The sequence below is a fragment of the Lytechinus pictus genome, chromosome 11, assembly GCF_037042905.1.
Source record: "Lytechinus pictus isolate F3 Inbred chromosome 11, Lp3.0, whole genome shotgun sequence".
Taxonomy (NCBI): domain Eukaryota; kingdom Metazoa; phylum Echinodermata; class Echinoidea; order Temnopleuroida; family Toxopneustidae; genus Lytechinus; species Lytechinus pictus.
In genome coordinates this window covers 29,291,201-29,314,779 of record NC_087255.1, presented here as the reverse complement: position 1 = coordinate 29,314,779, position 23,579 = coordinate 29,291,201, and the positions used below count along the sequence as shown (strand labels likewise).

The following is a 23,579-nucleotide window of genomic DNA, read 5'->3' as shown; positions in this document are numbered from 1 at the left end:
TTGGAGCAAGTTAGCTTTTGTGAAAGCAGAAAAATCAAAGAATAAGATCAACAAAAGTTTGAGTAAAATAGGACTAGCAATAGAAGAGTTATGAGCATTTTAATGTCGAGATCACTAATGCTATGGAGATCCTCCCATTGGCAATGCGACCAAGATCTATGATGTTACAGATGAACAACTCTCCCCTTTTGGACACTGAAAATATACCCCAAAACATCTCCTTTTGCTCATTCTAATCATATGACAAACGATTCATTTATGATATAATGTTGTAAAACCTCTGTACTTGTCCTCTCATAAAGAGAACACCTCACCTTGTGATAGACTCTATAAAAGTGAGAATATAAGTGAAATAAGTACTAAATTAATGAGGGAGTTGTACGTGTGTGACATCACAGATCTTGGTCGCAATGCCAATGGGAGGATCTACATGGCATTAGTGATCTCAATATTCAAATGCTCATAACTTTCTTATTATTCATTCAATCTTCCTCAAACTTTCAACAATATGTTTCTTGGAGTTTTCTCTTTGATATGGATTCAGCTGGTTTCAAGGGTTTCATTCTCCTTTAACGTCAACTTTAGTCTAATCTTTGAATTAATTTTGAAAGAAAAAAAAACGCATTACATACACATTTTCTCGGAGAAGAAAAGGTGTGTTTCGATGACGAAACATGGATAAGTCTTTGTTATCAATAATAGAGCATTTTATAAGTCAGTTGAAATAAGTTCCCATCCATTTCCATGAAAGGGCATAATATTACAAACAATGGACTGATTCTGATGACCCCTATTGATAGCCCTTTCCCATGTGTTACATAATTTTTATTTGAAACTCTTAATATTTGCTATATTTCTTTTTATTCAAAGAAATGATGATAAACCATCTAAAAATGCTTACGTTGAGGACAAAGAGGCATCGCTTTACTTTCAAGACACGTCATTAGATGGAGGTTTGGCATAATGATATATTCATATTAAAAATATAAATAGATAATATATTCCATAACTATACATCATTCAATGCAGAACGACTGGCCACAAATTCAGTAGTGCAAAAGGAAAATTGCACGCGATTTAAGGTGTGTGGGTGTGTGTGTGTGTGTGTGTATGAGGCGGAAAGCACGGGTGCGTGATGTAGATTTATGCTGATGTGCTTGTTTGTGTGTTAAGGTGTGTGGGTGGGGGATTGTGTGCACGCGCGCGTGTGTGTGTGTGAATGAGAAATTACAGATCGAGACGGATCAGAGAATGGAAAGATGTTGCACAGGTGGGTCTGCTATCCTAATGAGTCGCCCCTTCTTTCTTTGCAACACATTACAGCGAGTAGGCACTAGTTATGTCTAAGAGTACAATGTTAATACCTCTGACTTTTGATAGTGGAAATAAATGATCTCATGCGATCCAAGTAAAAAAAAATGCACTGTTTCCAAACCAAACATACTATATGAGTGGTGATTCTCTTTCCTTATTCTGTAACAAAAACCGAGGTAATGAAAGGAGTGAAATCTTGACATATATAGATGTTTTATAATTGGCAGAAAATGACTACAGCCGGGCCTCCGTTTTAAACCCAGACCATGTCGACCAGGGACTTCCCCGGAGCACCACCAGACCTAAACCAGCTATAGCCGCCAAGCCCTCTCATCGGCAAACCTTAGAACCTGATGCTACCGATGGTGGCCCAGGGTCACCAAGCAGCAAACCACTTTCCACACCCAAGCCGATTCCTGTCGCTCAGTTTCCTGCATATGTCAACAGGAACAGACACACTGCACTCTTCTCAGAAGAATTCCATGTATGTTACTAACTGAAAAAAGTTTCTCATGTTTGACGAACTAACATTTTGCTCAAAAGAGCAGTTAAAAGTATTTTTAAAAGGTAGTCAGCACTAGTTGACATTTGATGATCTCCATGTACAGATGTACCTTTGCAGGTTCCTGATAAATGAACATGATGGAAGCCAGCGACATATCCTAAATTTACATTTAGCTTTGGAATCTTATTATTCCTTGAATTCAACCGCACATTGTGGGTCGAGTGGAAGAGCGCCTGCCCCTGCCTCATGAAACGGGTGACTGCCCACTTTGAGAAAAGTTCATAGGAGCTGAAGTGGCTACCCAAAATGAATAATACCGGGAGCTGAGTTCTTCTTTCCCTCTTCATTACTTTTTTTACTCAGAATCTTAACAGTATAATGCAACATGTTAATTCCTATAACCATTTTGTTCAAGACTCCCATCCATTGGCACATTCACACTATAAGGTATGTCATTTTCATGAAATATTTTATGTGACCAACCTCTCGTTATTTTTTTAACAACTTTATTTACATTTTATTCCTAGGACCTACCTGCTGCAGATATCTATCCACAGACAGTGGCTCAAGAGAAGATTAATTTCAAGAAGAACAGATACAAGAATATCTTACCATGTGAGTATCTTACCTGATTGGATGAAGGATTGATAGAGATTAAAGTTGACAGACCAGAAGTAAGAAAGAAGAGTATCTTCCGTCATGATTGTCATTTATTACTTATCGTAGATTTCAGTTTACATCTACACTCACCTCCAACAGCAAATTCATTTCCGTTCCGTGTTTGAATTTAATCATATATTTTTGTATTTGTATTGTATTTGTGTTTCAGGCATATCCCACCACAAGCTTTTTGCTTTGGGGGAATTATGCCATCTTCTGTTAACAAAGCTTTTATATATTTAAAGCCTTTTATGATAAATGATTTTGTATGGATCATATTAAAAATTGATATCTTGTGAAAATGGAAGAAGATAAACGTTTATTTAAAATTGAATATATGAGTAGCATTGCTGCGCCTTAAAAGTATATTTCAATTTTTACATAAAAAATAGAATATTTGACTTCATTTAATGAAAAAAAAATCTGCTAGAATTAATTTGTTGTGTCAAAATGACAATTTTCTTCTTTTTTTTCAGATGATTCAGCAAGAGTAAAGTTGGCTGTCATCAACAACGATCCCCACTCAGATTACTTCAACGCATCTTACATTCCTGTAAGTATAGCAGATCAAGAGATACAGACAAAGAGACAATTTTCTTTCGTTGTTGGAAGATAGAGAAAAGAGATGGATAATAAAATAGAAATGAAATGATGAATAAAGGACACACACATGTATACACTGCGCATTTTTTCTAATGGACCCACTCTCACCTAAAAGATGCGTGAACGGGGATATGGTACACACCCATGCGGACAGTTGACTCTTCCTCTTTTCCTCATCTTTATTTTGGGGTTCAGAAACTGTATTACAATTACAATATGCATTGTATGTATACAAAGTTTCAATTAACTATTACTCGTACGCGAATAAGTATGAAGTTTGTTTAATTGGTTAATGATAATAATAATAATAATAATAATGATAATAGTAATAATAATTATCCGCTTTTATATTGCGCTTAATACATCGAACGACGTCTCTAAGCGATGATTATTGGATCACTGTTATTTTTCCCTACACACAGAGTTTTGAAAATGACAAGGCTTACATTGCATCACAAGGTATGTCGGAACTACATTCATATTTAAGATTTACAAACTATCAGATTTATTATATATATTAATATGTTATTTAGTGGTAAGCGATTTTAATTGTTTCAAAATTCGTTCAAATCTTGAGCAACACCTTACTTTGCACATGCTGCATTTACTTAACAGTAACTTGTTTACACATTAAATACACTAAAGAAAAGTCAATTTCGTTACTTATTCAAATGATACCGAAGATTTCTAAAGCTTTTAAGACCACCAATGAAAGATTTTGATTTGAATCAGTAGAGAATCAAACAAGCATAATGCTGAAAATTTATTCAATGATCGGCAGTCATCAAAAATTTAGTTTATTGTAAATTGGGATTGACTCACTTGTGACATGTACAGTTATGTAAAAAAAAAAAAAAAGAATAATGATATTGATAACAGTATTTACACGGGATGATTTGTTTGTGTATTTTTGTGAAAACCATATCGGCCTACATTTACATTTTTCGTAGTAAAGGTCGATTCAAAGTCACTTGGGCATACATCGCATTATGAATGTAAACGTTGAATATTACTTTAACCTTACTTTGTACAAACTACTAAATTCTACAACAATTAGAACAGAAAACCACACTGAAGTAATTGCTATTGATGTACCCTGTTCTGATGTAACCAGGATAATAAATAATTCGATACCTGAAATATAATTCATAATACACTGTTTTGTCTAGGGCCCAACAATGCATCTGTAGATGATTTCTGGAGGATGGTCTGGCAGGAGAATGTGACGACCATTGCCATGGTTACGAGGCTTCAAGAAGGGGACAAGGTAGGGGAAATACAGGGGAGGAGTTCTTCAATAATTCACTTAGTTAATAAATAGTTAATCTTCATGATAAAATCAAAGTTGTTGAACGGGATACCAACAACTTTCTAACAGGTAACTTTATAACGTCTGTAGTTTGTGTTGGTAGAGTCAGTTAAAGGGTAGAGCTATAACAGTAATCCACGGAGGTCATGTTTGTGAAAAGTTAGGCTCATGATATCTTTTTTATCTTAAAAGGCTATTCCAAGGTCACTTTACCTGATCCTTATGTATCCATTTATTGATAAATTAATACTTTGCGGGTACATTGATCCGGTAAAAATTGGGTCAATCTAAAAATAATCCTAAAGATCATCAACCAACTTTTTTTTTATCCAATATGCTACAATTGTCATGAAATTCTTGACACAGACCCTATCTACCACGGTCTTGGTTTTTTATATTACAGCTATATAGGGAAAAATATTTACACTGGCTATCAACATATTCAACATGTTATCTTTTAATGATTTAATATTTTGCGTACCAGGCGGAAATTATTCTTCTTGTAATTTTCATATTATATATGCTAAATGTTATTTTTTTCAACTCGATGTTTAATAGATTATTTAACATTTTCCTCATTTCAAAAGAAATTAAAATACCAACATGAGTAACGCATTGTGAATATACGACAACTTCAGTTTATTGCAAATATTAATGGATCCAGGCACATCAAATTTATTTAAATTTCTGGTTTTCTATGTATGTATGATATATTTGTTATGTATTACATGCATATTGTATTTGATTATATGATTTGTGGAGAAAAGTGAATAAAGCTTTTCTTTGAAAAGAAAACAAATATTCAATAGAAGCAACAAGTTACATTTGTAACCTTTCAAATCCATTAAAAAGATGTCTGATGATGTCAGGAGTGTAGGAAGCAGTTATATATCGGACATATCTATTTCGCCCAAGGGTGAAGCAATTAGGTTGATTATTTGGTTACAGCCCGATAGACCGCGGGTCCGATAGACCGCGGGTCCGATAGACCGCGGGTCCGATAGTCCGCGGGTCCGATAGACCGCGGGTCCGATAGACCGCGGGTCCGATAGTCCGCGGGTCCGATAGACCGCGGGTCCGATAGCCCGCGGTGTGTGTAAAATTATGGTCAGGATATAGTGAGATCCAATGCCATCAAGAGGTCAAAAGGCCAATGATACGAGTCCATTGGGGTTCTATAATGATGACCCAAAGGACAATCGCCCCCTGACATCTATACTTCAAGGAAAATATTATCCCCATATTTTATCGTCAGGGACTGTTACCCCCCCCCCCCCCCGGAAATTTACCCTCTAGACGCCATACGGAGCCATCGACTTGACGACATGGCGAGATACTTTATCTTGCCATGTCGACTAAATAATGGCGCGATAAGTTCTCCTGCCAATTAAGTCAGTCCACTTATAAAAAGTTATATGTCAACATGGCGAGATATTTTATCTTGCCAAGTCGACTTAAATAAGTTACATGTCAACTTAGCGATATATCGGGATTCTCGCCGGGGCTTGTACACTTCATATCTCGCCATGTGGACATATCGACCTGACAAGATAGAATATATCGCTATGTCAAAATAATAAGCGTATTAATTACTTAGGCGGCGGAAGCGGGGGGGGGGGACCTTTCCTCCTAAATTTGATGTGGGGGACGGTCCCCCCTAGATTTTTAGTTGAGAACCTTTTTTTTGCTTGTCAATTTGTTTTCTACGTCCCCCCTAAATTGAGGTGGACCCCCCCTAAAATCTTTTTGTCCCCCTAATTTTGGTTTATAACCTTTTTTCTTGTCAATTTTTTTTTCAAAATTGGTGGTCCTTCCTACAAATTTTGGTTGATTTGCTTGTCAATTTTTTTACCTGTGTCCATCCCAAAATTTCAGGTGGACCCCCCTAAATTTTTTTGCCTTCCGCCGCCAATGATTAATTAAGACATGGCAAGATAAAGTACCACGCCATGTCGTCACGTTAATGGCATTTTCAAGGCTCCATACTAGGGGTAATTATCCGGGGTAATTATCTGGAGGGTAAATTTCCGGGGGGGGGGGGGGTATCAGTCCCCGCCGGTAAAAATATGGGGATAATATTTTCCTTGAAGTAGTTGTCAGGGGGTGATTGCCCTAATTGGGTTATTGTTATAGAACCCAGGCGCGGATCCAGGATTTCGTGGGGAGGGAGGGGGGGGGGCAAATTTGACCTGATTTTTGGCGCCCATAATTATGTGTACTTTTCGAAAAATGGCGCCCACTCCCTCCCGGCCAGGCTAACTAAAGTGCCTTAAATGGATTTTGAATTATCTTATAATCACATTTAAAAAAAACCAAAGACCACTTTTTCATGTGTTCTTGAAAAAAAATCCATGAATATATAATGTAATATCAATGGGAGCGCAAAGCACGAGCGATTTTTTTTTTTTTTTTTTTTTTTGGGGGGGGGGTTCAATTTGGTTTAACTTCTTACCAGAGTAGGCCCTACTAGAATATTCTGTGAACGGGAGCTGTAGTTTCTGTACTGTTGTGTTAGAATACCCTTCAATAATATTAATGATAACCTCTTGGGAATAATGCAATCTCGAAGCAATCGACTAATTCTCCTCATCAGTGGCGTATTTATTCAGCATGGGTGCACGGGGGGGGGGGGTGGATGGCGAGGGCACCAAGTTAAAAAAAAATGAAATGGGGGGGGGTAGACGTCAAAGAAAATCTGATATTTCATTCTTAAAAACAAATTGAGGTATCTCACAAGGCCTAAATAAATAATGAGAACGCGAAGCGCGATCTGATTTTTTTTTAATAGATTTATCATGTATTATATCCTGAAAGCCTAAGTCAGGGGCGGACCCAGCTTCCGCCATTAGGGGGAGGGGCCATTTTTTCACCCATATTTTCCCCGATCGGCCGCTCAAAGTTGATTTTTTTTTGTTTCTTTGAAGGGGTTGTCCCAGTGCCGTAATGAGCCAACAATTTCGAGGGGGCTCGATATGGTGTATCGCATAAAAATAATAAGAAGTTGCCAGTGAGCGAAGCGAGCAAGCAAATATGCTGACATTTTTATTACAAAAATACAAGGTTGTGATAGATTTTGACATATTATTTGGAAAATAATATTATATTTCATCCTTATCCCTTTCCTTTTCTCTCTATTTTTTCTTAGTCTTGATTCTCTCTTCTTCTTCTTTTTTTTTTTTTTTGGGGGGGGGGGCAAAACACCCATGTCCTAACAGTCATTTCCTAGCTTTACTTTATAAGCAACATAAATGTGTAGTAATCTCTTAAGCCCTATGTAATCTAAAAATGAAATTTCATGTATTTTGTCCTGAAAATTGAACATTTTGGGCAATGTTTGTGAACCTGAACAGCGTATATAACTAGATAATTACCACGAGCGCGAAGCCGAGCAGAAATGTTAAATATTCGTTCTGGCCTGGTCGAAAAGGGACATGTTAAGGATGTTTTGCAGTTAGCCATTAAGACGATACGTATTTCAACGATTAAATAATGCGAGCGCGAAGCGCGAGCTGAACATTTTTGATATTCCAACCTAAAAAGATGAGATTTCAAATCCCCCAATGGGACATTCGATTCATGTTTGTCAATCATGAAAAAGGATGGGTAATTTTTGGTATCTTCCTACAATAATAATGCGAGCGCAAAGCGCGAGCAAATTTTTTTTGATATTCTGATTCGAAACTGGATAATTTTAGCACGTTTTGAATAAGATCAAGCTTTGTATCCTAAAAACATGCGTGCGCGTGTTTTAGAGTTAGACAGAATCCTGGCAATCTGAATACATTTCATTTTTCATCATAAAAATCAATAATGCGAGCGCAGAGCCCGAGCTGAAAATAATATTTGAAATTCCGATATGAAAAGGGTCAATTTAAGCACTGTTTACAGCACTGTGTATATAGGGAAATTTGATAGCACTATATAAATAATGCGAGCGCGAAGCGCGAGCTGATATTTTATTATTTATTTGACCTAGGGTCGAGACATTTTAGGCCTAAGGACATTTTGTCATCATATAAGAATGATGACTATCTTCTCTTTGTTTTCCTAAAAATTTATTTCTGAAAAAGGGACAATTTAGTTATAATGAATTTATACAAATTTTATTTCATATTTATTAATCTGTTAAGCCTAATGAGTGTGTGAAATTTGTTGACAGTGCATGAAAACTGGATATTTTAAGTATTTTTGTAATCATGAATAGGATTCATTGGTTGATATATTTTTAGCAAATAATGCGAGCGCAAATCGCGATCCGGATTTTTCTTTTAATGGGGGGATTTAAGTAGTTTGTTATAAAATTAATATATAGGTATACATAACTCACCAATCAAAACGCGAGCGCACAGCGCTAGCTCATAGGCCTTTATTATTTTTTTTTATAATCGAGACACCTGAAAAGGTATATTTAGAGAATCTTATATGAAATATAAAAAGACAATACATAGGCCTACTTGGCATATAGTGCGAGCGCACAAAATGTTGCAAATGTTGATTCAAACCATAAAACGGACATTTTCCAGAGCACTTAAAACATAAATTGGTAAATAAAACAAAATAATGAAAGATCGATGTCCGAGCTGAATTATGTTTTGTATATTGATATCAAAACTTGATATTTTAAACTATATCAGCCTATTGAGCTGTATTTACTGACTTAAGAAGGACTAAGGTACAATTCCTATTCTAATTGCTTGTCCTTTTCTCTTCCCTTTTTCTGTTTCTTACCCCTTTTTGCGCCACCATGGGGGGGGGGGCAAAATCTTTGCCCCCTGGATCGACCTATGTATGTTGACTTGAAAAACACTAACACTTACATGTGGGATTGAAGCAGAGGATGCATACCTCATTAATCAAATATTGCGAGCGCGTAGCGCGAGCTGAATTTGACAATAACCCTTTTTTGTGACCCTGAACAGGGTATCTATCTCGCTAAACAGACTTAAAACTCGAAAACATTTTTTTTTCTGTTATCGTAAAAACGGGATATTTTAATTCAGCCGCATTAATTGAAGTTTTTTGGCAGGACATATATTTTACTATAAACAGGCAATGTTGCGTCCCCGGTCGAAAATGAATTTGCATGAAGCCCTCTAAGTTCAAGGTCAATTTGGCGCCCTCGGTTGAACATAAACTTGGCGCCCCCATCATGTGAAATATAACTTTGCCCTCCCTCCCCTCTCTGAAACATGTATTTGTCGCATTATGGTCAAAATTCAAATTGGCGCTCCCCTAGTTCGAACATCAATTTGGTGCCCCGCTAGCGCGATCGAACATCAATTCGGCGCCCCATAGTTCGAACGTCATTTTGGCGCCATCAAATCGACGTCCAGGTCAACATCTCCCTCTTCCGTTTCCCATCTCCTTTTCTTTCTTTTTTCTTTCTTTTATCCTCATTCCCCTTCCTTCCTTTCTCTCTCTCTTTCTTTCCCCCTCTTCTTTTCCCCCCTTTCTTCTCTTTCCCCCATCTTTTCTTTTCCCCTTTTCTTCTCTTTTTGCTGTCTTTTCTTTCCCTCTTTTCTCGTTTTTCCTCTCTTCCCACTTACTCTCGCTCTTTTTTCTTCTTCTTTTCCCTTTTTCCTTACTCCGTTCTTTTCTTTTCCCTCTTCCACTTTTTTTTATCTTTTCCCCTTTACTTCTCCCTTTTTCTTTTTCTTTCCTTCTCCCTTTTTTCTCTTTTAATATTTTTTCTTCTCTCTCTCCCCTTCCTCCCTCTCTCTCTTTCTTCTCTTCTTCCCCTCTTCCTCTCTCTCTCTTTTTTCTTATCTTTCTTCCCATCTTCCTCTCTATTTAGATATTCTTCTCTTCGTTCCTCTTTTTTTTTCTTCTTTTTCCTCCTTTTCCTTTCTCCTTTCTTTTCTTCACTTCCTTTTCCCTCCTCTTTTTTCCCTCTTCTTTCCCCTTTTCTTCTCCCTTTTTTCTTTGTCTTTCCTTTCCCCTTTTTCTTCTCTTCCTTTCTCCTTCTTACTCTCTTTTCTATTCTCTTCTTTTCCCATCTTCCTCTTTCTTTTTTTATTCTCTCCCTTTTCCCCTCTTCCCCCCTCTTTTTTTTTTGAGCTGGGGGTGGGGGGGGGGGGGGTGAGGCAGTTCCCCCTCGGCCCTCCATGGATCCGCACCTGATAGAACCCCATGGCCTCGTATCATTTGACCTTTGGACCTCTCGATGACATTTGATATATCTGATCATAATTTTACACACACTGCGGACTATCGGACCCGCGGTCTATCGGACCCGCGGACTATCGGACCCGCGGTCTATCGGACCCGCGGTCTAACGGACCCGCGGTCTATCGGACCCGCGGTCTATCGGGATGTCCCCGATTATTTTCTGTTCGGTTTGTTTCGATAGATAAAATGCCGTCAGTACTGGCCCAGTAAACAAGGAGATTCAGTGATGTTTGGAAAAATAAAAGTGGTATTGGAGTTGCTGGAACCATGCACCGGTGGGGTGAAAAGGAAGATGTCAATGGAGAAGGTGTGTATATACTTTACCTTCATTTTTATTGTCAAGATTCTATGACCAGGGATTTTTTATTATTTTGGAACACCATCGCCTTCAAACAAAAGCAGGGACATCTCTGCCCCATTGTACGCCGACACCTGACTGGATATGGTGGTATGGTGGTATTTTTAACATTTTTCTTGTAATTTTCGTTCGTAAATCACTATTGAATCAACTTTTAATCATATTTTGCATTTTTGAGTGAACTTGGCCTTCATGTTAAGAAACGTGTTGCTTTCATCACAGGGTGACGAATCGCGGACCGTCACTCAATTTCACTTCAGGGTATGGCCAGACAAGGGTGTTCCTAAACATACCTCATACCTCCTGAAGTTTATCAAAGAAGTCAAGGATGATCACGGACAGAACCCAAATCCACTCCTCATCCATTGCAGGTATGTTTACTTATCAACCCCTCATGTTTCCCGACGTTAATGTACCCAATTTTCATTAATAATAACCCTGACAGTTTGAATCTTACTTTGGGCAGTGTACCTGAAGAAGAATAACAAAGAGTGACAGTGCTGACGTTTTCTGCCAGTTATTGCTCAATGAAAAGGGGTAAACAAATTGTGAAAGCCTAAAAGCTATCAAGAATCGAGTGAAGGGTAGTTCTGTAAACTTATCAACCAATTTTACCAATTTAAACTTTATTCTACCCATTGCTCTAGCCATGATAATTTCATTGAATTTTAACTGTTCATATGAACCGTAGAAAACAGAGAACTTCGTTCATGAATGACTTACATAATAGGGTCGGAAATTATTTTTTATCAGTTTAATATCCCTTGAAATCTATGTTATTGCCATGATATAATCAGGCTTGTATTTTGTCTAATTCAAGAAATTTCTTAGTAGTTCTTGCTTCAAGCAAGAGACAATCGAAGTATCGAACAGACATTCATGATCTCTAGAAATGTCCCAATATTATAATTTCTGTTTAGTGCTGGCGTTGGACGAACGGGTGTGGTGATCAGTATTGATAGCGTCGTAGCTCATGCGAAGAAAACTGGTATGGTAGATATCTTCAACTTCGTCACAAAGATCAGACAGAATCGACCATACATGGTCCAGACACAGGTCAGTTAAATTAATTCTAGTTATTGTTCACTGAGTGATTCTAAAATTGCACACAATGATTACAGTTGAGAAAACATTAGAAAGTCCACACCATCCCACTAATTAGTTAAGTTGAATAAATTGAAGAAATCAAGACATATACCAACAAACAAGTTAGCAATCTTAGCGTAATTCGATAAAAGGAAAATAATGTTGTTATATATTTACCTCATTAGCAGAGTTAACTTTCATTTCAAAGCATGGCCCATGATTTCCACCTCAAAATGTGTTGTTTTGCCAACATTGCATTTATATTTTACGATGATGTGCAAAGGAATCGGTATGGTAATTCATTCACAAAGTAATCATGCAATGGACAATTGTTTTTTGGAGAAAATAACTTACGTTATTTCTAAATGCTTGCTAGTCCCTTAATCCATGTAGATATTTCATATATCAATTTAAACCAAATCCTTAGGATATTATTGACAGAACTTTAAAAACCTTTGTCAGTAATATTTTTTGCATAATATGAGGATATGCAGATATCAATATCGCTGTCATTTAGCATTTATAAACAAAAGAAATGCATCCAACACTTATTCAAGAGAAGATGTTTCTTACACGAATACAGGAACAGTATGCTTTCATCTATGGAGCTGTACTGGAAGACCTTCTCTGGAGGAATACTTTGATCCCTATTATTCATTTTACTGATCATCTTCAAGATTTACACGCTTCTCTTGATGAACATAGACGATCCAATATGACTAAGGAATTTGAGGTAACACATTCTGGCCCCCATTATAAATAAATGGTGTCTTTGTCATCCAATGGTAATACAATGGTAACGATGATCAACAGCCAATCAAAATAAAGGATTTGATTTCATGCAAGTTGCCTTTGCATGGCAAAGTTACCATAATGGTTATTTCTATGCAATGGGCCCTGATTTGATAACAGTTGATAAAGTGTTAACCAGGTTTACCGCTGTTATAGTCTCCTATATCTCCCTGTCTCTCCCCGTCCTCTTCTTACTCGTACACACACACCCTTACACACATACAAACACACTCACGAACCCACATTTATCTATCTGTCTATTACAGTCTATACATGTATGCATCTCTTTAAAAATGTATCATTGTGTAGTGTTGTAACAGATTATGAATATATTATATCAAAAAGTTTTTTTAATACAAATAATGATGAAATATTGGTGAAGATATGAGGAAAATCCATCAAAGATTTTAAAAGTTATAGGAGTTTTTCTTTATTTGTGACATCATATGCGAGTAGCTTTCCATGAATCGAATTAAACAAATATATTATCCTTCTACCTCCATTTAGACTCTAAAGAGTATCTGTGCAGATCCTCCAGCTTCACAAACAAGATCAGGACGCATTGCAGATAATCAAAATCGAAACAGATACGGCAACAACCTCCCATGTGAGTATCATGTGTATGTTTAATAAAATAATAATAATAGGCATTTATATAGCGCCATCTATCTAGAAATATTATATTCCGAGGCGCTTTGTTATTATTATTATCCCGGCTTTAGCTCAAGCTGCCTTTCAGCGCTCATGCATTCAAGGATTTAATCCTGCCGGGTACCCATTCACCTCACCTGGGTTGAGTAGAGCACGATAAATTAAGCCATTGCTGGGATTCGAACCCAAGACCCTCTGTTTCAAAGTCAGGAGACTAATCCACTGGGCTACAACGCTCCACAATGTGTATGTTTCGAAAATTGATTTGAAATGCTAGTTTTAAAGGCGCCATGCGCATTGAAGATTTTTTTTATGTGTGTAGTCTAATGACAAGATTTTGCATCGGTACTTTGATTATCATTGACATTTACTCTATCACGATAGCACAGAATCAAATTTTTAAGTAACCATGTACTTGTATATCTTTTCAAAGCTTTTGGTCAATATATGCAATTTCGATTTCATATTTGAGTTAGCTTTGGAAGATGTCTTTTATGATGATGATGCTGACTATGATGATGATGCTGATGATGATGATGATCATGATGATTTGCAAAATGGTGAAGGCTTTTTAACGGGGTTTACATAATTCATATTTCATTACTAGTTAATACCCTTGACATAACCCTCAGATTCGCTTTTTATGAAGTTTTAAAATATTTTATGAGTAATTTTCTTTAAAATGTGTATTGGGTGTCTATTTTGTTTGAGTGACACTTCGTCTTTTCAACTTTTCATTTACAGTGCAGAGAAATCGAGTGACGCTGGACTCTCCGGATCACGATTATATCAATGCTAGTTATGTCAAGGTAAAAAATAATGCATTCATGTGTCATGGTTCTTGTTATTTCATATACAAGAAATAAACATTGAAAAAAAACTCAATATATCCAGTGACGGATCCATGACTTACTTCGTAGCACAAAAATGAAATGTCAAATCAGCTTCGTTTCATTTTCCTAATATCCGACAGGTAAAACAGTACAGACATGACATTATTTACCAAATCATGCTTTAATAATGTAATATTATATATACATGTCATATTTATTTCATCATGTTTAAGATCATTTAAACAATGTCATTTTCAAAAAGCCCAAAATTTTCCCCCAGCATCCCATAAACCCGATTTAAAAACCTTTCTTTTGATAAAAATAGGGTTTGAGCTTACTCTTTTTAGTACAAGAGAAATAATCTGTGGTTTACCCTTTTCACAACCAGGGAGTGCAGTGTACCTTCTTGACAACTCAGATGCCATTACCAAACACTGTATCTGATTTCTGTTCCATGGTTATAAACAATCAACCATCTACTATCATCATGCTCAACGACAAGAGTCAAGATGACAAGGTAATGTTTTGAGTTTTGTTGTTGATTCTTATCTCAAAGTCGGAGAAAGTTTCGAGACAAAATGTATCAGCTCTGAGGAACATTTATTTTGAACAATTAGTGATTTCCACTCACTATTTTGATATGAATTACTGAAATACATGTAGTCGGGAATAATCACGATTTATTTCATGAAATTTCCCTTCCCCAAGGCATAGCTGATATCATAAAAGCCCACCTTATATTGTGTCGTATTCGCAAAGAGGACGTAAATATGTCTTATCAATCTAAATGAATCCAAGTGCCACATGGATGAGAAAGGTTAGATTTTATCTAGGTTAAAATGGATAAAGACTCGGCTCTTGGTCACCTTTTTTCTTTGTATGGCCTTGTCTGGTCATTATTGATATGTCAGGCAAACTGTTACGCACAGTTTGAATGCAGATTGAAGTGGAAAGCTGCGCAAAATATAAACGGGACTCAAAATAAACAAGATAGTTGAGTCTTCATTTGAGAACTAGGTATTGTCAAAGACTTTCCTCTGCTAACTGTATAATCAAGAATATACTCCCTCCTGTATTATACGTATGTGGTAACAACTGTCCTGAACACACAGTATGACGTCTTAGAATGTTGGCATTTGATAATAAAAACCTAAGCCTATTTTCGAAATTCGTTGATTTAAGGAGTGTTTTAAACCAGAAATCTCAGAGCTGAAAAGAAGATGAAAATGCATTTAACATTCATTGTGCATTGTAGCTTGTAGGTTTTCGATTAGCATTAGTTTAGGATTTGTCATTACCCACGTCTATCTACGGTATATGATCTAATTTCTCCCTTACAGAATGTAAGCACGCTGTAAGCTTGTTGATAGTTGGCGACTTGTTGACGTGTAGCTCGTTTGCAAGCTTGCGAACGATACATACGTCATGTACGTATTCACTTAATATATATTCCACTTTTCCACGACCACTAAAGCCTATTTAGCCATCCACCGCTTGCTAGTTGCTAACCAGAATGGAGCATGCGTGATGTTAACTTCCTTTGCTATTCTTTCTATCAGAGTTGTGCACAGTACTGGCAAGACCACGGAACTGCTCAGTTTGGATCTTACACTGTTTCAACCTTATCCACATCCTCCGATGATGACATGACCGTTCGACAGCTGCAAGTTACCAGCGACTCACATGTACGTCTGCTTAATACTTCTGATGAAAGTATTGGCCTGTCAGAAATATCTCGAAATTTGTGATGAACGATATTCATTTGATACTTGAAGTCCCTGATTCATCCAGCAAATTTTTGTCATTAGGACGGGTATCAGTAATATCTAAACTTTTTCACTATTGACAACAATGGTGCCATCAATCAGACAAAACGCTAATCACAATATGAGACGAAGGTTGATAATAGCGATATATAATAAGAACCACTAGCGTACCTACGGGGGGGGGCAGAGGGGGCAGTCTGCCCCCCTGACGAGCCACAACCCATGCAAAGGACGTATCCCTGCCCCCCTGACGAGCGTGAAGACCTTTATTGCCCCCCTGACGAGCTTGAAGACTCTTTTTTTTTTGCTTGTCAAATTTTTTTCTGGTACGAAATCCTTCATTTGTGATTGAAGACCTTTTTTTTTTCTTTCTTTCTTTTTTTTTTTTTTTTGCTTGTCAAATTTTTTTCTTCATTTGTGATTGAAGACCTTTTTTTTTTTTTTGTCTTGTCAAATTTTTTGGCGGACGGTTTTGCCCCCCTGTGAGAAATCCCAGGTACGCCACTGATAATAATCCTTGTTCATAATACAAAATATTGTTTCATTCATAATAGGGCATCCAAGAACCACTTTTGATATCTGACGAGACCATTTATTATTAATATTGTTATTTATATTCGTTTAATATTTTCCCTTTTTTAATATGTCTACACAAAAAAGATTACGAGGTCTTAGTTTAGAATACAGTAGACCTATATCGTACTGAACTATAACATGACATAATTCTACACATGACAACTGCAATACTATTAATGTAATATCTCTTCTTTCTTCTTCAGGCCAGTCACACAGTAACTCAATACCAGTTCCATGGATGGCCTAAATGTATTTCAGAGCGAAAGTCTGGGGCACGGTCGTTGCTGAGCCTAATCCGTGCTGTCAAAAGTTCCACCAACAATGAGAGAAAATTTTCCATTATTGTCCATTGTTTGTAAGTGCTGGTACTTTGAAATAAGTGTTATCCCTATTAAAGTTTATGATATGACTTCATTGTATAGGAAACAATGTCAACCGTTCTTTTAATGGTACAGGTGTGCATGAATGCCAAGAGAAGATCAGGAACTTGTGTAACATGAAGGACATGATCCAAAACCAATATTTGTTATATTGATATCAAACCTTAATTACCTTCATGTTATTTCAGTTGTAAAGGTAAAACCATGTGATGAATAAAAATATTCAATGTCTCGTCATTATGTAACTCTTATCATCAATATAAATTTTGATTTTATAACATTTGGAAAAATAATATTTATATCATAATTGAACCTTGAATCCTTTCGTAAAGCTGCGCATTACTTTACGCATGACCATTAGAACATGCTTTTACGTGCTTAGTCAGCTACACAGGGATATATCATTTAGTACAAGGAAGGGTCTCCAGTCGTCTGTATACTTACGAAAAGCTTTATAAAACACCAACCGTTTCGTGTACATATACCTTACACGGGTGCTTTTTTTTCTCTCTCTCTCTTTAATTTCAAGGAGTGGTGTTGGACGTACAGGTGTATTTTGCAGTGCTATGGAGTGCATTGCCCAAATAGCAGAGAGTGACTCAGTCGATATATTCCAGACAGTCAAGATCTTGCGGGCTGATAGGATGCAGTTCGTCCAAACAGAGGTATCGATTTTTTTTTTTCAAATGGTGTGAGTGTTTTGGGGGGGGGATTGACAAAATATCAATAGCCTTTACCCCGCCAAAAGAAAAGGATGCACACTTTTGAAGTGGTAATTATTTCCTTTGCAATTAGTCAGAAAGCACATCTACCGTTCCAAGAAGATCCCGAACCCTCTTTGAGTACTTTCTTGAATGAATAAACGCATTTTTGAAGGACTAGGTACAATATTATTTCAATAATGTAATAATTCAAAACAAGATTTATTTCGGATGCAAGTAGGCCTATATAAAACAACTTTTATTTTTATACAATATATTAAAAGTGGAGATTGATTGTGACACAGTTTTGTTTAGAGCACAAGATGTGCATCCATATGGCTTTTTTTCACTATTTCTTTAAATAGCAGTCTATACAGTCTCGCAGAACAAAACTCATTCTAAAAAAGCTGCAGAAGTTTACAACACTGGGAATACAAAAAGAAGTCTGTTCTTTTTCTCCCTTTCCCTCTTACTAATAGGGGCCGCGGAAGCGGGGGAGGGCTGAAGGGGGGGGGGGCCTTTTTTCCAAAACCGTGTACAAAACGTAAAAATGACCATATGATTGTGATTTTTTGCATGGTCAGCCCCCCCCCCCCCACTTTGAAAACCGTTCCGCGGCCCCTGACTAATAAATCATATTCATTTACTACGTGTATTTATGCCCCCTGTTCTTAGTTTCATTTACCAATGTCTGTTCATTCGAGAATATATACCTCGAACTTTATAGATTGTCCTTTCCTTTTCATTTGTGTATTGTGTATGTAGGAGGACTATGCTTTCATCTATGATGTCATCCGTGCATACCTACACACTGAAAACTATGAACAGCTTCCATACCCTGTTGACGATCACACCTACGGCAATGTAGAGACAGAACGCCATACTCCTGACCCGGAGGAGAACCCATATGAGGTCACAGATCCCAATGAAGCAGGACCTGGAGCCGTCGCACTCGTATACGGCAACGTAGATGCCCCAGATGCTGATAGGCCAAAGGACCAGGGGAGACCGAAGCCCAAGCCTCAAGAACCGTATTTAGTCTACGAAAACTTTGCATTTGAATCTTAATTGTTGCTTGACTTGTGGTGAGTTTAATGACAGTCGGACCTAAATTTTGAAGATGGTGCTCGAACCTATTTAACTTTAGATGAAGTCATCATTATCATTGCAAAATATAATTAAACTATCAGGATTGTCACTGTGCTATTGTTGTTAAGTATTTATATTTCAAATTAATGTTCACTAAATACTTACATGTACCTTATTTGCAAGTGACGATTTTGTTTCATTGAGTGTATGTCGTAACTGGGTAGTAAGATGCTTCTTGAAATTAATCCAATTATATTTTCCTCTTGACAAGTTCACGTATACTCTTTGTGGACTTCCGATCAATACATTCTAAATTCACTACATATCGAATAATTGTGGCAATAAAACACAACCCTGTCTTACTCCCATCTCTTATCATTGCATTCACTACTCTAGCCTACCATTATTTCCAATCGATTCAGATAAAGACGTTGAAGCCGTCCTAGAACTGATTTCTATGTCCGCTTCCTCTGTGAAGAAAAGTTGTTCAAACGACGATTGGAGTTTATTGTACCACCTTGCCCTAAAAAACACCCGCAAAAATGATATGAGCATAAAATATGATCTATTTCTAACAATCCAAAGCTTCATTACAAGGGAGAGCAAGAATGGTGGGTCTGCCAAGTCACTGACAAATTTTCTCTTCCCGATTTACGTGACGTTTTAAGTTATATTCCATCTTCTTGGAAAGTATATTTTTGGCACGTGACCAATTTACTCATCTAACAAAGATCTTATATATTTTCATTTTCAAATGTTTTGATGTCTTCAGTTTCTTGAATTTGCACTTATGTGTGCTTATCATGTGATGACTCCCAAAGTCAACCCTTTGATAAGGTTTTCTTGCTTCATTACTCTTTTCAATTTGTTACTTTCATGACAATCTAGTCTATCAGGTTTCGCAAGATTTCGCCAGGACTATTTAAAGTGTATTTTTATTTTTTTGTTTCCTTTTACGTGCTTTTGTAAAGCAATAGGTAATCATGAAATTAGAAGCTAAACTAGTTGATTTGTGAAATATTATTCACACACAACGGTGGTACCACAAAAAATAATTGTATGAAATAAAAGACCATGGGCACTACACAGTAAAAACGCTGTTTAAGATTTTATACAACGTTGTTTACTATATGAACCTTACAGTATTTGTTTTACCGTTTAAACAATCATGTTTAATTTATTGAAAATTAGATATTGAAAGTTAAACTTTGTTGCTTAAGATTTAAACAGTTGTTTAAACTGTTTAAACAATTACTGTAAGGTTCATATAGTAAACAGCGTTGTATAATTTTTGTTTACTGTGTATACGGCAACGATAAAGCTTGACCATGTTTCCTTCATGTTTTTAGATTCCCGGGGGAGCGTTTCATCAACATTTACGTCCGACTAGTTGTCGGGAATGACAACTTTCCTTGATTTTCATTGGCTAAGAACACTGTTACAATAAAAACAGTCAGATAAAATGTCTGACAATTCCTTTCATGAAGCGATGACATGCTCCCTTGCTCTCTGTGTTATGAATCGTAGATTCAATTTGGCTTTATATTCTATGCTTCATAATCTGTAAAAAGCTTCAGTTGTGTTCTTTTAAAGTGTCTATCGTGTCTTAGTAGGTATATATTTAAGAGTGTCACATTATTTCGTCTACAGAAATAATTTAGTCATGTAAGTCGTTGACTAAAGGAAATTATATGTAACAGTACTAAGATTTTATTATGAGAGGAAAATGTGCATTATTACTATTAGTTTTAACTTGCTTAATAAGAATTGCGGGAAAATGATGGTCGTATAGTTTTATAGAATCGTTTGTTCCTAGATCTGTGGACCGGTTCACCTTTTTTCACTTGAATATGTCAATTGTAAGGTTAATTATTGCTGTTCGATATTGTAAAACTGCTTTACTAGTAATGTAATGCTTTCAGACCACTGCTTTGTTCAATGAAAGGAAATTGTTAAATACAGTAAAAATCGGAAACAAAAATTATTTTCAAATTCATGAACCAATGTTTATTTTGTCCTACCATTTTGTGGTTTTGTTTGATTTTCATTTGAAGAGGCCTACAGGGTATTGTAATATTCATTTTGGTTATTGTTATTTGTAATTTATTGTTTAAAAACACATATTTTCTAAATGGAGGTGTGCAGTCCTTTCTTCATATGACATGTACGAGGAAAGGGTCCATTAGACTATCTGATTTATTGAGGATGATATACATGTATATACAGTTTATTCAATGAAGGATTTTTTTTCTTTTTTTGTAGTTTTTTATGTTTCATTTGAAGATATGTATCAAATACTCATTTTATGTAATGTTAACAAACAAGAATTTATAACTTTCTATGTAAGTTTTTAGTCGGTTTATATACCATCTATTTTTATATAACTTCAGATGTATAAAATACATTATTCACGATTTATTGTTTCCAATAAAGATACTCACTGGCTGTCCATGAGAAAAAAATGATAATAATTTACTTTGACTTTGACTTCAAGAGTTTTAGAAAATCTCAATTTGAGGACGTTGGCTGCAGCGCTGCAACCACTTACTTTCTTCCTTAAAAACAAAATGGGAAATTTTTAACGAATGAGCGCAGCGAATCAGGCAATTTATCTTATTGGTATCGGGTATCAGTGTAGAAGTTGTTCTGTTAAAACAGTGACATTATAATCCCCCTGACATGCTGGATGGGGAATTCGCATCCATTTAAGAATCTGGCAACAGCGTTCAAATATATTATCTTTTTACCGGAGCAAAGTCAACAACAGCCACCCCCAGCACACACACACACAGACGCACCCCTCACACACCCCACTCTCTCTCTCTCTCTCACATACACCAACACACACACACCCTTTCTTTCCTCTTATCGGTCATCTTGTACACACCTTAATAACGTGAATGCTCAAATCAGAATCTGTAAGACTTTGGGTGTCAACATGAACGCGAAGGGGTTCATATCTTCTATAGATAGCCTACATGTAATTTATCCAGGGTCCTTGACACACTAAAGGACTTATTTCACTGGTATTATTGTTTCAATTCCTTTGTGATTACTGAACGAGAACAGTAGTGTAATGAGCCGATAAAACTGAACGGCCAGACGTGGCGTATGGGGCAAAATTTCATAAAAGCGGAGGTGCCGTGGCCAAGTGGTTTAAGGCGCCTGGCTATATACATAAAAAGTCCGGGGTTCGATTCCCGGCCGCGGCACCTACGCCTGTGAGCAAGGCATTTAATGTGCAATGCTCTTTTATCCTGCTTTCAAATAAATGGAAATGCTATAGGCATTATTGTTAACTTGGTGTGCACTTGTTTAAAAAAAATAAAAGCTGCGAAGCGAGTAAAAATTTTGCCTTTTTATTACTAAAATATAATTTTGTTGTAGATTTTGAAATATTCATTCAATAAAATAAATTTTCCCCCTTTCCTTTACCTTTCTCTAGGTTTTTATAGGTAGCGAAAATTGTGGGGTCTATGGCCCTAAGCCCCCACCCCGAATCTGTATAAGCCGTGATAAATCTGGGAAATCCGTTTGTCCGAGTTCGTCTGTATCCCCATTCATGCCATTCTTGATCAAAGTTGCTAAAGACAGCGTTACACCCGAACCAAATCAGCTGCGAATCAATCCGAATACACGAATTCGGGAGTATTCTGTTCTCCCTCCCCGAATGCGAGAAAATTTAGGAGGGACTCGGGTACATTCGAGAAAATTTAGGAGGGACTCGGGTACATTCGGGTACATTTGGGACAATTCGTGCAGGGAATCGGCTCGTTTTGAAATGTTCAAAATCAGTCGAACATCCTCCAAAATATTGATTTTGAGAGGCATTTGAGTTTAATTCTTGGCGATTCTGCTCTGATTTTGGACCTATTCCAGATCTATTCGTCTCTGATTTGGGAGCTGAATCGGTTAAGCCCACATCACACTTATTCGGAATCAGCAGGAATCAAGCAGAAGTCGGACGAAAAAAATATTTAAAAAATCCAAGAATTTTTGGGAGGAACTTATGAATTCACCAAACTGGAGTTAAAATTCAGTAAATTGACCAGGTGAATCATCATACACTAGTCAAAATGAACTGCAATGGAGTCAGATTTATAATTCGTGCTACATTCTTGGACATTCTAGGCGCATTCTAAATATTCTGACTGCATTCTGAGTGCATTCGAAATATTTTTGTCATTTCTTTTGGCTGTCCCGAAGGTTTTGGTCATGTTCAAAACATTCGAGGGGTATTTTCGAATGGTGTTCGAAGTAGATTTAAATGACCAACTGGTGGTCAAACAATAGTCCTTTCATTCAGGCCAATTCTGCTTGATTCGGAATAAGTGGGGCTTTACGGTGTAACCCTAGCTTAAAGGAGAGTGAAGCCATTGGGTCAAGTTTGCTTGAAAACAGAACAATAAAAAAATAGGATCAATGGAAATTTGAGAAAAATTGCACAAACAATGTTATGATAATAAAAAACTTTTAAGCTTTAAAAAGCAAACAGCGTTTGAATGTCAAGATCACTGATGGTATGGAGATCCTCCATTCGACATGCAATCAAGATTTGAATGCCACACAATAAAACAACTCTCCTCTTTGTACACTGAAAGGGGTACTCCGGGCTGAAAAAAAAGATTTGAACAGATAAAGAAAAATCAGACAAACAAAACACTGAAAATTTGATCAAAATCGGACAAGATATAAACAAAACTTATGGCATTGTAAAGATTTGCATCATCCCAGAGAAACAGCTTTAGGCATCATGAATGTTCCCATGAATATTCCATGAGCACACTG

The 23,579-nt window shown here is 36.7% G+C and overlaps 1 protein-coding gene across 3 annotated transcripts in view; it reads left to right on the top strand.

Moving 5' to 3' along the window:
* Positions 1-21,271, top strand: part of LOC129271138 (uncharacterized) — a 57,815-nt gene extending 36,544 nt beyond the window's left edge. For 2 of the 3 annotated variants that reach the window (XM_064106290.1, XM_064106291.1), the window contains exons 24-40: positions 871-953; positions 1,542-1,798; positions 2,347-2,434; positions 2,956-3,032; positions 3,505-3,541; positions 4,252-4,349; positions 10,741-10,866; positions 11,140-11,288; positions 11,838-11,973; positions 12,587-12,736; positions 13,303-13,402; positions 14,191-14,255; positions 14,668-14,796; positions 15,839-15,964; positions 16,825-16,976; positions 17,531-17,666; positions 18,468-21,271. In XM_064106290.1, coding sequence (XP_063962360.1) covers positions 871-953; positions 1,542-1,798; positions 2,347-2,434; positions 2,956-3,032; positions 3,505-3,541; positions 4,252-4,349; positions 10,741-10,866; positions 11,140-11,288; positions 11,838-11,973; positions 12,587-12,736; positions 13,303-13,402; positions 14,191-14,255; positions 14,668-14,796; positions 15,839-15,964; positions 16,825-16,976; positions 17,531-17,666; positions 18,468-18,770 — 2,212 coding nt within the window. In that variant the 3' untranslated portion in view covers positions 18,771-21,271. The remainder of the gene's footprint in view (positions 1-870; positions 954-1,541; positions 1,799-2,346; positions 2,435-2,955; positions 3,033-3,504; positions 3,542-4,251; positions 4,350-10,740; positions 10,867-11,139; positions 11,289-11,837; positions 11,974-12,586; positions 12,737-13,302; positions 13,403-14,190; positions 14,256-14,667; positions 14,797-15,838; positions 15,965-16,824; positions 16,977-17,530; positions 17,667-18,467) is intronic. The other variant, XR_010295025.1, reaches the window with a different exon arrangement.
* The last annotated feature ends 2,308 nt before the right edge of the window (positions 21,272-23,579 follow it).